Here is a 14,246-nt window from a genome sequence, read left to right as displayed (position 1 = left end):
AGTAACTTTCTTCTCTACTGGAACTGTTTTATAAGGATGATGAGTTTTGTTTCCACTGCATCCATAGCACTTATACCAAATCTTGGCCGTATAGCAGCTCAGAAAATAAATGAATCACTCTCCTCCTTGGAATTCATGCTGCCTGACCTGCTCAGAGGCTTTTAATTACTAAAGTGTCATTGTTAAATTATTGTATGTCTACTGTAGTGCAAATTTAGGATGGGGTGTCTGAGCCTGTGGCATGCTTAGGGTTAAGCTCAGGGCCTTGCACATGCTAGCAAGTGCTTCTTACTGAGCTGCGTCTCCAGGCCATAATCCTGCCTCAACTTCCCCACGGCTAGGATTACAGGTGAGCATCACCATACCAGCCTGACCTTCCTTCTCGATTCTTCCTCTGGTGTCCGTTTGCATTTCTCCGGTTTACCACATGAGCTTTCTTATACAGTATTTATAACAAAAGCATAGGGAGTTTGTGATCGAGGGTCTTGTATTGATCACACACTGTATTCAGTTGTCTAGTTTTGAGTCTCCCTCAATCTGGAAGAGTTTCTCAATCTATCTGTTTTAGTGACCTTGACGTTTTTAGTCATACAATTATTTTATATGATTTTTTTAATGTGGGTGTATTTGATGTTCCTCATAACTAGGTTGGAATTATTATTCTCTTATCAGAAGACATAGGATTCCATCCTCCCCAGAGTCATCCTGTAGAATGCAAGCCTCTCAGTATTTTGTCTGTCTCGCTGCTGATATGTGCCTTCAGCTCTTCCCTCTCTGCTGCTTTCCCTTAGCTCTCCACACCCAGACCTCCACATGGTTCCCCTGCCCCTTGTGCTCCAGACCTCAGTGGGTCATATGCCTAGGGACAGTTTCCATCCACAGTCAGGGCACCCATAAAGACTATATAAGGGAGTGGGCTTTACCACACTGAACCAACCGCTCAGGCTCCTCCTTCCTGTTGTCTACACTTTGATCAGAGGAGAGTGATGAGCAGCTAACAAATACTGAATAAAGCAGTGTTGTGTCCGTTTCATGAATCCCAAAAGACCACCAAGAAGCTGATTCCAGTTCAGTCGCACTAGGGTCTTTATTCAAGTTGTAGCTTGGGCCACAGCGCTTTCTCGGGAGCAGCAGGACAGGAGGGTGAAACCCCAAGCCCAGTTTCAAGAAAGCATTTATAGAGGTGAGCAAACAAACAAGGGGGTTTCCAGCCCGGCTCACATCGGAGTGGGGGGGCTACTGTGGAATTTTGTTGCCCGGCTGGTGCTGGGAGCCAAATCATAAAGTTAACCTTTGCTTTCCTCCTGATTGGTGGTGGTTAGGAAGTGAAGTGCCAGGGGCAGGGGCGGGCTTGTTAGAGAGTGACCTGGGAGTCAGTACTAGGACTGGTGCTAGATGTCGGCTTGTCGGTTAACTCGAGTTCAACCTTAGACCATGTTCTCTAAGTCTGAATCCAAGAGCTGGTCTCAGTGAAAACATCTTGTCTTTTTTGTTGTTGTCTTTGCATTTAAAGATGTATATACACATCATACTAAGAAATTGTAAAAAGAGATTATAAAAAACCAAATGAATAGCATCCTTTGTGTCAGAGAAATTGTCCTAAAATAGTTAAGTGTCATGTGTTCATTGTCATTGTTTTCTAATATTTTCTCCTGAATTACTGACATTTTCAGATTTCTAGTATGTAGAGTGAAGTCCAGTTACCAGAGATGAACGGTTGATTTTTAATTTCTTTGTGTGTGTGGCGGGGCATGCACACGGCACATGCATGGAGGTTAGCAGACAGCTTTCAGAACTCGGTTCTCTCCTACCGTGGACTCTGGGTTAAATTCAAGTTCCAGGTTTGCTTGCGAGCACTTTTACTGCAGATCCCTCTTGCTGGCCCATACATTTGGTTTTTTCTTTTTTTTTTTTTTTCATTCAGCCTTTATAATGTGCATGAAATTAGTCTCACCATCTAAAAACCCATTCACCTGGATAGAAAGTCACTTTATAACTCTTAGGAAAAGTTGCTTCATTTTCTGTAATTGGAAATTCCTACCTGCACTCCCCGGTGCTGCCTTATGTGCCTATACTGCAGTCAGGTCCCGAGCACACGGCATCATGTTCTGTGCCCTGCACGCTGCCTGCATCACCTCCACCCCAGACGGGTGCATGTCATGAACTGCAAAGCTTTTACCAGACACAGGATTTCCATTCTTATAAAACATAATGGTTTTAATTCTAGAAAACAAAGACAATATTTTCCTGCCATACTTATGTGCGACTACGAGATCTGTACATTAATGAAGTTAGTAAATCGGGGTGTATCTTTGGGTTATATTGTATTAAATGTTTGATTTTAAAAATTGCTATTTCTAGCTGGATAGTGGTAATGCATGCTGTTAGTCCCAGCACTTAGGAGGCAGAGACAGGCAGATCTCTGTGAGTTCAAGGCTAGCCTGGTCTACAGAGAGAATTCTAAGAGCCAGGGCTGTTACACAGAGAAACAAGTAGGCTGGCTCAGAGGATGAAGGTACTTGTAGCAAAGATGAAGACCTGGGTTGGATCAAGGACCCGAGTGTGGAAAGGGCCCACTCCTGAAAGTTATCCTTTGACCACATGAGTGCCTGATACATATGCAACCCCTAGCATGCATGCACGCACGCACGCACACACACACACACACACATACACACACACACACAGAATAAACACAATTACAATCTCACATTGCTGTTTGAGTTGCTGGCTTGAGTTTCATAAACTGTTGGATAAATTCTGGCTTAGAGTGAGGACAGAATGTCCAGCAGTTTCTGAACTGGCCCTGTTTCTGTCATTTGTTAAATCATCTATTCATGCACTGTGTCATTTTTCAACATTGATGATTACCATATCAAAGTGTTGATCAACTCTGAAAAAAAATGTTGAAGGTATCTGCTTCCTATAGAATCAGATATTTAGCCAAGACTTATGTATGTAAAATCAAATAAGCACACCCATCTTATTAATATGCAGATTTACTCTGATCTTCAGTGGGTGGTAAGATTATATGTATGCCAAAGGATTGTTTTTTTATGATTATTAGTAAGTGTTTGGTTTCTGTTAACTTTAAAGATTAAAGTGTACATATGTGTCTGTGTGTATGCAGGTACTCTGAGAAGTCAGAAGAGGACATTGAAGAACCTGGAAATGTAGTTACAGGCAGTTTTGAGACACTCTGTGTGGGTGCTGGGAACCATACCTAGGTCTTCAAGAGCAGAATTCACTCCTAACTTCTGAGCCGTTTCTCCAGCCCTATATACTTAGCTTATGTACCTGTATACATAGAATCCCATACAAACCTAAATTTCCTGGGCAAAGGAGATCAGAGGTAAAAAGAGTTCCAGGTGACCTGGTGCAATCCACTTATTCATTTGCTTAGAAGTCACAGAGTCTGTGAAGCTAACCATTCCTCCTCCACTCACAATGACTGTGGAACATAAACACTACAAAGCCAAGATAGTTAGTGACTGGAAGCTCTAATCTTCCTGGTCCTGTTCTGACCTGTTCTTGTACCACATAGCCACCCTTTGCTTTGATTTGGTAGTGTCAGGGATTAACCTGGAACCATGCATGGGACAGATAAGCATTCTATCACCCGACCATTCTATTCCCAGCCCTGGGTGTTTGAGATAGTATCTGACTGCACAGCCTAGGCTGACCTCTGAGTCACTGCCTCTGTCACAGGGACATACCATAATACCCGCTGTTTTACTTTCTTTTACTGTGTACTCAAAGCTGGCCTCAAATGTGATATCCTCTTGCTTCAGCTTCACAATTGTTGGGATTTTAGGCTAGGAACACCACAGCAAGCTCACAGGTGGATTTGTAAGCTTAATACAACATGGTTAGTCCTCTTTAACTTGGGTAAGAACCATTGCCAGTAACTGTTAACTGTATGGTAAATATAAAGTCATCATGAAGTCACTGAAAATTATAATGTATTCAGGATAATTCAATTTTTGTTTTGCAGCCCCAGGCTGTCAAATCTTCCTGGATGGTCTCTGAAAGATGGAAATGCTTTTCTGGACAAGGTAATGTCTGAGACAAAAGCTGCAGCCTGCTGTACACAGTGAAAGCCGTCCTGTCAGCCATGCTGATGACTCAAGGCTCAGTGTGTTTTCAAATGTGTTCTCCCCCAAACCCTGAGACTGATGTCAGGGCCTATCACCAGAGAGAGAAAACTGTCTACAGTTGTAATTAGGGTCACAAAGGTGATGCTTATTAGAACTTGATCAGCTTATTAAATGAGATTCCGATGCTAAAAAACTAAACAAACCTATGACATAGGAACACTTTGTCAGAGGTAGAAGATTAAAACCTGCAGAGTCTCTCCCTGTCTCTCCATGGTCCTTTAAATCATTCATCCTCATTTAAACTTCAAAATGGAAAAAATGAGTGACTTTAATCATTTCTCACATGATCTGTCCGAGTAAGGCAGTTAGTTACTGCTTATAATGGACTGCTGAAGAAGACTGGGCTTTACCAGAGTTAATTCCTATAGCTGCACCCCAAACCCAAGTCCAGGCCAGGTGCATAATTTGAAACTAGATTGTCCTCATAGCTGACTATAACATTATGTGACATTCAGGAACGTACCTGATTTCAACCTCAGTCTCCTGCTGGCTATAAATCATTATCCCTGAGAGGGGCTCAAAAGCATTGCATTACCATTGCTTCGTGAGTGAAGTGACTTGCATCTGTATGTGAGAGTGTTTCATTAAAGAGGAGTGGTGAGTGAGAGACAGTGACATTGTAAATGCTCAGAATGGCAAATGTGCCTCCTGCAGACCTCATAGCACTGTGAAGAGGAAGACCACAGCGCCCTCGTAAGGTCATGCCAAGGTTTGAAACTGCCCACAGTGCTCATCACTTTTAGCCTCATCTTGAAGGAGATGAGAGTCATCTCCTTTTAAGCATAATTGCTCATTTGTTTTTAATTAATGGGTCCATGTAATTAAGAATTATTCATCTCTCTCTCCCTCTTCCTCCATCCCTCTCTCTCCCTCTCCCTCCATCCCTCTCTCTCCCTCAACCCCACCCCCCCATTAGCTCATTCTGTCAGCAGTTTAAACAATATTCATGTGACACGGTGTTCACAAAAGCAGCATTCAAGGGGAAGAAGCCTTAAAGACCCCAATAAATTCCTGAGGATAGTAATGTAGTTAGATTTTTCAAATAAAGACATAGAGTAGTTATAATTATGATAAATTTAGATGCATGTGTATGACTATGTAGAAAAATGTGTTGGGTGACTTGTAAAAACCTGGTGGAACTAAAGGTGTGTGTTTCCCTTTATGGAAACAGCAAAAGACACTGTCAGGTCCCACCTGGTTTGACTATAAAGTTAAAGACCTCTGCTAGCGATGATCCAGAAACTCCACCTTGTGTTTACAAGTATCAGTGGCTTTCTGGGACCATTGCAGCCTGTTAGTGACCCACCTGGGTCCCCAGCCTTCCAGTTCAGTGTGCTCTTGTATGTGTGGCTTTATCTGGAAATGTTTCTTGATGCTACTCCTACATGGGAACTGGCAAATTGAGGTTCTAGACCTCTTTCTTCTCAGTGGACTCAGGACTCTTCGATACGCTTCTGAGTCACTGCATAGAAGTAAGTGCAGCTGCTCTAATGCCACATGGCTCCTAGTATGTCCATCTTTAGACACCTTGCCTTCTGTTTACTGCCCACCCCCAACTCAGGGAAGAACCACCAGGAAAACAGCACCCTGTCTGAGCTTCTGTTCACAGCTCCTTTCTCATAACCCATCCTTGGGAGAATCCAAACTGAGGTGTTTATATAAATGTGGGCACTGGCATCTGCAGTAGGGAGGTATACGATCCTGTTTTAACACATAAGCCTGCCTTTTTCTTTTGAATAAATATGATTGGTGTATAACCCCAAGTAAGTACATGCTCTGTGGAGTAGGCCGTACGTGCACTGTGGTGGTGACGGGGCTTGTATCCTGCTCCCACTCTTCTCCCCGCTCCTTACTAGGCCTCTTCCCTTCAGCTCTTAGTGGGTAGAAGAAAAGGCTCTCAGTGATCACCCTAGGCCTGGACTCCTAACCTATGGATACCATAGTAGAGTCAGCAGAGGTTCTTGTCATAAACACAGGCTCCATGGCCTCCTCCCCAGCTTCTGGTCCCTTAGCTGTTCATCAGGACCCAGGGAGCTTTGACTTGATAACTAATTCTTAGGAAGCACTGGATCTCAAATTATCGCAGCATGTGTTATTCCTAACTCTTAAAGATGCCTCAGGGAATGTGTGTTCAAACCCAGATCTGCCGCCAGGCAGCGTTTTCATCCTCAGCCAGGCACCCAGCCAACCTGAACCTAAATAGGAAACAGTCTGTCTAAAAATAACCTCCCACCCTCTCAGTTAGGTATGGAGATTGAGTTTCCTTGGTACTGTGTCTATTAAATCTCTTAGTACTTTTCCTTTCCATCTCTTTTAGGAGCTGAAAGAGTGCTCAGGTCATGTATTTGTGGATTCTGTGCCTGAATTCTGCTTACCAGAGGTAAGATGAAAGTGATTCTTGTTGGAAGTAAACATCCTGGTAATCATCACTGGAAGTCAAGGAAGAGGTGCCCCAATCCCGCGCCCTCACTCACTGCAGTCTTCTCGTTACTGCAGCTGTCACTTAGGGATGGGGAACAGCTCCCCATCTATCTCAGTGTCTCAGAGATGATACTGACTCTTGCAGCTTCCACTTCATGGGCAAGAATGTGGCGCACGTAGACCAGTGCTCTAAGGACCTTGTGACTTGTTCCAGAGTAGGAACTTGCAATAAGAAACCTACATTTCCCAGCGTACCTTTGGTTGCTTGTGATGCACATAGGCTCTTCAGCCAAAAGTTATATTTTTCAATCTAGATAATCTGACTTAAGTCACAGTTTTAAGGAAGAGCGGTACTGTTGTTAAGCCTTAGAGAAAACATGAGAGGCACCAGCTCTAGTTCAGTGAGCCCAACAGACCAATCATAAACTCATGAAACTACTTTATCTTGATTCCTTCAAATCTACACTGTGTCATGGATGATCCAGTACAGGTTAGTGTGCAGCCCTGTTCACGGCGTATAGAACCACTTACTTGTACAGAACACTTTCAGAGGTTAAACCATTTCTATTCCACTAAAAGTGTGTAAGTAAATTTGTGAATATCCATGTATGAATGGGGTTTAAATATTACATTATTTGGGGAAAATGTTTATGTAATCGTGTATCTTTGGTATATGAATTAAGATTTTATTTTTCTTCTGACTGTCCTCAGCAGATGTTTCTTTGATACTAGGGTCTGTGGGCTGATTGTTATGTTTTAAAGAGAACACTCAGGCTGCCTCTCATGTCCTTACATGTGAGCTTCAGTGTTGCTTTAACTATCATTGCATCTGTCCCTCTACTACTCTGTCTGAATTTCCTTATTTAAAAGTGGCTCCAGAGAGTAGAACCACCTCCATCATGAGGGCATTGTCTTGCAAACACGGGGCACAGTGGGGTGTTAAGGCTGATAGATATGGGATATTGACTTTAGGTTTGTTCTTTCCATATGCCCTGCGACACTGGAGAGACATGAAGAACCATCTACTCTCCGAAAATAGGGACTTAGTGATAAACCAAACTAAGAATGCTACCACCGTCCACCTTGATAAACCAATGAGTTTTACTGGACTTACTTGAAGGAACGTGGGTGAGGGGTCACATACAGAAATGACTCAATGACACATTACCAAATTCCCACCACTGCATGGATGGTGGCTCACCAATGATAGAAACCTGGAGTGTATTGCACAGTTTGCAGGTAGCTGGACAAGTCCAGGAGTGTCTCCTTGCCTGAGCCTCTTTAAGGCAGCTATGCTAGTCTGAAAGTATCCTCAGTAGTATCCTTATTGTTTATAAGCTTAGGAAAGGAGGAGCCTAGTGAATTGGGTCAGTTTTAGGGACTTCCTGAAGCCTTCTATTGTTTGCATCCTGAATTTTAATGAGCTCCCCTGCAGAATGGAGTGTTTCCCCTCTGCATCTCATCTGAGATGGAATATTTTGTCTAAGGAAATTCCCTACATGTAGATGCCATTGTCCTAGCAATAAGGCACTTGTGTCCTTTACTCACATGCTGGCGACACTGGCAGGCTTATTAAATTATCTGTATGCTAAGTCACTCGGCCAGAAAATTCCCATCCCCCAGGTGGATATCTACACTGCTTATTGTTTGCTTATGTCATCAATATCTTTGTTCCTTCTGAGCAGGACTCACAGCTCCACAGCCCATCTACCTTACACCCTCCTGTGGTCAAGCTCCACACACCCTCACCATAGCAGGTGGTTAGGGGTTAACTCCTCTCTGCCGCAGAGTTGCTGGCTGTGTGCTGCAGTTTCTAGTCTCATATCCCCACAGTCTGTGCTTGAGCCCACCCCCCCCCACTAGTATGCCAGGGCTTGTTGGGTGGGAAGGCAGAGAAGTCGCAGGGAAAGGGTGCACGTGCTATCGAAAGAGGGATGCATAAAAAGCCCCCTTGGATTCTAAGAAGTCGTTGCAGTTCTCTCTCCGGTTTCCTCCTTCAGGAATACAGTAAACAGACATTGAAAAGTCAAAAACTTAAGCAAAAGAAAAAAATGTTTAGTTGTCTCTCTCTGACTTTTGAAGATCAGGTTGTTAAGTGTATGAGATGAGAGTGACTCTGGTGAGCCAGCGCATTCCCACAGCTGCCATGTCGTCCTGCTGTCGGCTGTCGGTTTTAGGACACATCCAGTGAGAGAAGGGTGGTGTTGCGGGAAGGGCCTCATTACTCTGAGGAAGCAGAACTACGACTCTACATTCTGACAGCATCATTAGTCTGTCCCGTCCTGCTGATCTATGTGCCCTGGCACAGACACACATCACCCCTCCCTTTCTCTTCAGACCGAGCTAATAGACCTGTCTACAGTCGATGTGATTCTCATCTCTAACTATCACTGCATGATGGCGCTGCCCTACATCACCGAGCACACAGGATTCACAGGCACAGTGTACGCCACAGAACCCACCATGCAGATCGGCAGGTGAGAGGTGTGAATGCCAAGCTCCTTCAGTGGCCACTGTTGGGTGTGACACCAGAAATGTGTAATATTATCCCAGGAACAGAGATGAGTATGCTGCTCTCTAGACACAGGAATGTTCACTGGAGATGCCTGGAGACTGGTACCCCTAGTGCCCCGGTCTTTCTTTCAGCCTAGCTAAAGGGGGTGTTCATAGGCAACTCCTCTGCAACTGGTGCTGAGTAGGTCAGCAGAGGCTTAGGAAGATGCCACAAAGATCCAGAGCAGAAATGTACTTTGCTTATTTAAATGAAGAAGAAAAAAAGAAACTTTATTACTTTGCTTTGGAAATTTCCCCTTTTTTTCATGATTTACTGAGGGCTATAAATAGAGACTTGTAGAAAACAAGGGAAGAAAGAAGAGTAATTAAGCAGTTAAGTTGTTCTTCCACAGTGACAAACTGCACTCTTAAGGATTTAAGAGTAAACAGTCTTGTGCCTGGGGAGATGGCTCGGCAATTAGAATGCTTGCTGTTTTTGCAGAAAGCCCAGGTTCAGTCCCCAGCACCCCACATAGGCCGCTTGCAGCTCCTATAACTCCTGTTCCAGGGGATTTCACTCCTGGCTCCACAGGCACATGCTTACATGCATGCATATGGAGGTATGCACACATAGACTTTTATGCTAAAAATAAGTCATTTTTTAGATTATTCGTCTTATGTGTGTTTTGCCTACATATATGTCTGTGCACCACTCCTGAGCTTGGAGCCTGTGGAGCTCAGAAGAGGGTCTTAGATCCCCAGAACTAGAGTTATAGGTGGCTGTGAATGACCATGTGGGTGCTGGGAACTGAACCCAGGTCCTCTACAAAAGCAACAAGTGCTCTAAGCCACTGGGTCATCTGCCTACAAAAAGCAATATTTTTAAAAAATCTTAAAAAACAAAATTTACAATCTTCAGTCAACCAAGAAGGTCATACCATAACCAACCCTTTACAGTGTATGTGGCTACTGCACATTACCATAGAATCAGTTACTAAGGAAAGGAAAGGAAAGGAAAGGAAAAATCTGTAAAGAAAATTATTACTGGGGAAAAAAAATCCATACATAATGTATTGCTTTGAAATAACCAATATAAGGTAAAACTTTCAGGTTTGATTGTACTGTAAACCATTAGATTGTATTCTAGTGTCGTACAGATATCCAACAAGATGAGCTAGTGACTAGAAATGAAACAGAGCCTTTAGTGTAAAATATGACCTGCAGCTTATACAAAAACAGTAAGGGATTCCAGGGACCAGAAATTGCCATTATAGAAAAACAAGACAGCAGCAGTGTAGTTGATAAAAAGCATTGCAACCATTGTGCCACAGTCTGAGAAAAATGCCACTTAGGGATCATGAGCCTGGGCCTCTGGTTAAGGAGGCAAGATGGATGTGAAGTGCATTTGTTTGGATTTCTGTTGCCAATAAATTTGTATATTGCTCTTGTCTCTGTGTTGATACACAAAGCATATTAGCCTGTGCTGGTTATCTGTACTAGGGTGAACTGGATTCAGATGCTGAAAATGTATTTCTAGGTGGATAGGAAGGTGGATATATGGACCTTTTTGGAGGACGGTCTCAATTCTGTAACCCAAGTTAGCTTAGAACTCACTATGTAGCCTAGGCTAGTCTAGACCTTCCTGCCTCAACTCCCAAGCTGTTAGACAGAGAAGAGCCACCAGGCCCCACTCTCCTTCTAGCCATTTGACTATCCTCTAATTCTCAGGGGCCGTCACTGTGTAGCCAGCTGAGGGCAGTACTCCTTGGACTCCCTTGGCCATTCAGCTATTCCCCTCAGATTGGCGAGGTCTGTCTCACTGCAGAGCTTTTGGGCAGATTTCAAATGAGTTCTTGATGTCTCCTTCTAAGCCAGGGGTTCTCAACCTTCCTAATGCTACAATCCTTTATTTCAGCTCCTCATATTGTGGTGACCCCCAAACCCTAAAATTATTTTTGTTGCTACTTAATATAACTTTAATTTTGCTACTGTTATGAATTGTAATATAAATAAATGATACAGAGGACATCTGCTATATGACCCCTGTGAAGGGATCATTCAAACCCCCCTCCCCCAAACAGTTTGAGACCCACAGGTTGAGAACCACTGCTCTGACTGGAGCATTTTTGATTCCTACACTATGTGATGGCTTTTTACATCAGTTTAAAACATCTGTCTCATGAGACAGGCTAGTGAAAAATGGTCAAATCTACCTCTCCTGGCTGTAGTGTTAGCAGCAAATTGTTCTTCAATATTCTTTATGCTTTGTTTAAACTCAGGCTTCTCATGGAAGAGCTGGTGAATTTCATCGAAAGAGTGCCAAAGGCCCAGTCTGCCTCCTTGTGGAAGAATAAGGATATACAACGGTGAGAACAGCCCTCTCCTTGTTGGCTTCAGAGCTTCTCAAGTCTCTGTACTCCAACACAGACCTTGTTAGAGTGGAAGGTGGATGGGCTTCATTAAATTCACACAGACAGGCCCCATGCAGGCTTTGGGAGCTTTGGGAGCATTGGGAGCACATGACTCCATTGAGGCTCTGGACCTAATGGTCCAAATCACTCAGGTATGGCCAGAACTGTCTTCACCATAGTTAGTCGTTGACACTCAGCAAGTAAAGAGCTAGGAATGGCAAGCGTGCTCTGTGGGTAAAGGGGCTTGCCACCAAGCCTGTAGACCCGAATTTGATCCCCAAGACCCACATAGTAAAAAAGACCCATACATCATGTCATATACACATACACACGCTCAATAAATAGATAATTTTTTAAAATTAGAAAACAATGCTTGCTGCTTAAAGAATCTGAGGATGGCATTTCTTAGATGATGTGAATCAGCTATAAGAAAAGATTCTCTTGTATAAAGGCTGGGGGCTGGAGAGATAATTGTATGAACAAGCCTTTGTTCCCCACTCATGAGAATCAGAGTTTCAATGCCCAAAACCCACATAAGAATGAACAGGCAATCCCAGCACCTGAAAGGCAGAAATGGCCTCCCTGGACCTAGCTGACTAGACTGGGTTGAACTGGTAAGCTTGGGGTTCAGCAAGACACCCTGCCTCGTCAATAAAGAGAAAGCCATTGAGGGAGAAACTTGGCATCAGATTTGGGTCTCCACACATATGCACACATGCATGCACACATAACAGTTGTGTTGAAGAGGCATCTGGTTTCCTGTCATGGAGAAATTCAGTTGATGGGTGGGTAGGGTGGTGAAGCAGGGAGGGGCAGTTTGGAATGAGGTTGTACAGTCTCCTACCTGTGAGGTGGAGGCTTGCACATTGAGTGTGTGCAGGTCATAAGGAGAAGGACATGACCACATTTGGTTTTGAAGAAGGGAACTGTGGCCTGCAGAGATGGAGACAAGAGATCAGCAGGGGGCCGTTTCAGAAAGAGACCAAGGTCTGAACTAGGGTGGAAGCAGGCGCAGGAAGACTGCAGTTCCAAAGAAGCTTCTGAGTTGGGATCTCAGGGGTTGGTGAGCACAAGGGAAGCTGCACAGTAGTAAAGAGGGCGGAGAGTGGAAGCCAGGAACAGGCTTGTGGGCAGTGGCATGTGCCTGTAATCCCAGCACTCTGGAATGGGAGGCAGGAAGTCTGAAAGCTGTGTCAGCCTAGACTGCATATGAAAGTTCTATAAGAGCTACAGGCTAGAGACCAAGTAAAAAGAAGAAGAAACTAGCAAAATGGAGAAGAGCCCTTGGGTGTGGACATTGGGAGGTCAGGAAGAGTGTAGTGCAAGGACCAAGAGCTAGACTGCGGGAAGTAAGGTAAAGAAGTGCCGTGGAGGCAGCATGGAGGCTTGGTTCCACCCAGCACTCTGACCTCCCCCTGGCAGTACAGGGCACCCGTCAGCCTGGGGGTCAAGCTGACCCCACCCCTTTCTCCAGTTGTCCTGCCCTTCACCCCCTTGTCCCCAGATAATGATGATGATAATAGTCATCCGGGCTTCTGAATGTCAGTGTCTTAGATTTTGCAGTCCTCCTGTAAATGTGTACGTGGGCTATCGCACTTTTGTGTTCCAGAGCACACGTCTCCTATGTGCTCCTGTACACACTTATTTAACCTATGGATTGCTTTTCTGCCAGACATCGTTCTAATGTGTTCCTACAGAAGGAGCTAAGACTTTGATGAGATGAGCTGTGGTGTTATTGCATTTACAGGAGAGAAGTGTCACACAGAGGGCTGGTAACTTCCCCCAGGGTCATCTGCTAGTTGTGACAGGTTCTGACTTTTTAGGTGACTCGAGCACAGAGTCCACACTGCCACCCTCTGCTCAGTCAGTCTTTGAGGGCATGTCCTGCAGTCCCCCTTACAGAAGTAGGTGTTCTGTCCCCTTTTCTCCTGTCTTCCATGGCTCTTCTGGATATCTCCTTGGTTGTTAGGATAGTATGCTGGTGTCTTCAAATCATCTGGGTGTGCCATAGCCAAGCTGTCCTGCCTCTGCTTGAACAGCTTCCTTGGTCTGACCACTCCCAAATGGTACACATTCTCCTGCCCTTGTTATGTTGCATCTACAGTCTCAGCTGCCTTTTTCTCAGCCCTTACTGTGCCACTCTCTGCCTTGAGCATGCTGGACCACACGGGACCTCGGGTCCTGACAACCTCCCTCTTTAAAGACGTCCTAGGGCTGTATTTTCTTTCCCTGTGGAAGACCACGTATGCTTTGGCCTCCCTTACTTATTTCCTCTTGTTTGTTTATGTTCTTCTGTACTTGGCTGCAAATAGTTTTGGCACATCAGAAGTAGTACTCAAAGGTCAGTGTTCCTGATTTCCCAAGTCCTGGGCCAAGTCTTAGGAAGTTCTGAGTCTTAATTTGCCTCTTCTGTGACCTTGAGCACAAAAGAGGCATCCTCACCCCCTTGACACCCATTCTTTTCAATACATGACAAAATAACTGACTCCCAGAGTAGTGTCAATATGTATTAGGAAGAGTGTGAATGGAGCTTGAAAAAAGAGAACCTAAAGTCAGGGGCCTGGGCATTATTCATGAGATACTCTGCTAATCTCTCCTTTAGAAGAAAGTGTTAGTTAAAACAGCCCATCTCACCACTGGTGGGTAAAGGTAGAAAGGAAAAGGTACCTTGGAAGAGGAGCAGAGATACAGGATGCTGCTGGAGACAGCCAGTGACCAGGGTTTTTATTTATCTTTGAGACATGATGGACCTTAGTTATTGATG

At 44.3% G+C, this 14,246-nt stretch overlaps 1 protein-coding gene across 1 annotated transcript in view; it reads left to right on the top strand.

Annotated features, from left to right (window-relative positions):
• The window catches only part of INTS9 (integrator complex subunit 9), an 82,538-nt gene that overhangs the window by 29,440 nt on the left and 38,852 nt on the right, over positions 1–14,246 (top strand). Inside the window, exons 3-6 of the mRNA XM_080926121.1 lie at positions 3,995–4,055; positions 6,475–6,537; positions 8,916–9,055; positions 11,351–11,437. Of these exons, the coding sequence (XP_080782247.1) occupies positions 3,995–4,055; positions 6,475–6,537; positions 8,916–9,055; positions 11,351–11,437 (351 nt within the window). The remainder of the gene's footprint in view (positions 1–3,994; positions 4,056–6,474; positions 6,538–8,915; positions 9,056–11,350; positions 11,438–14,246) is intronic.

Source organism: Micromys minutus (assembly GCF_963924665.1).
Source record: "Micromys minutus genome assembly, chromosome: 12".
Classification (NCBI taxonomy): domain Eukaryota; kingdom Metazoa; phylum Chordata; class Mammalia; order Rodentia; family Muridae; genus Micromys; species Micromys minutus.
This window is presented reverse-complemented; position numbering and strand designations above follow the sequence as displayed.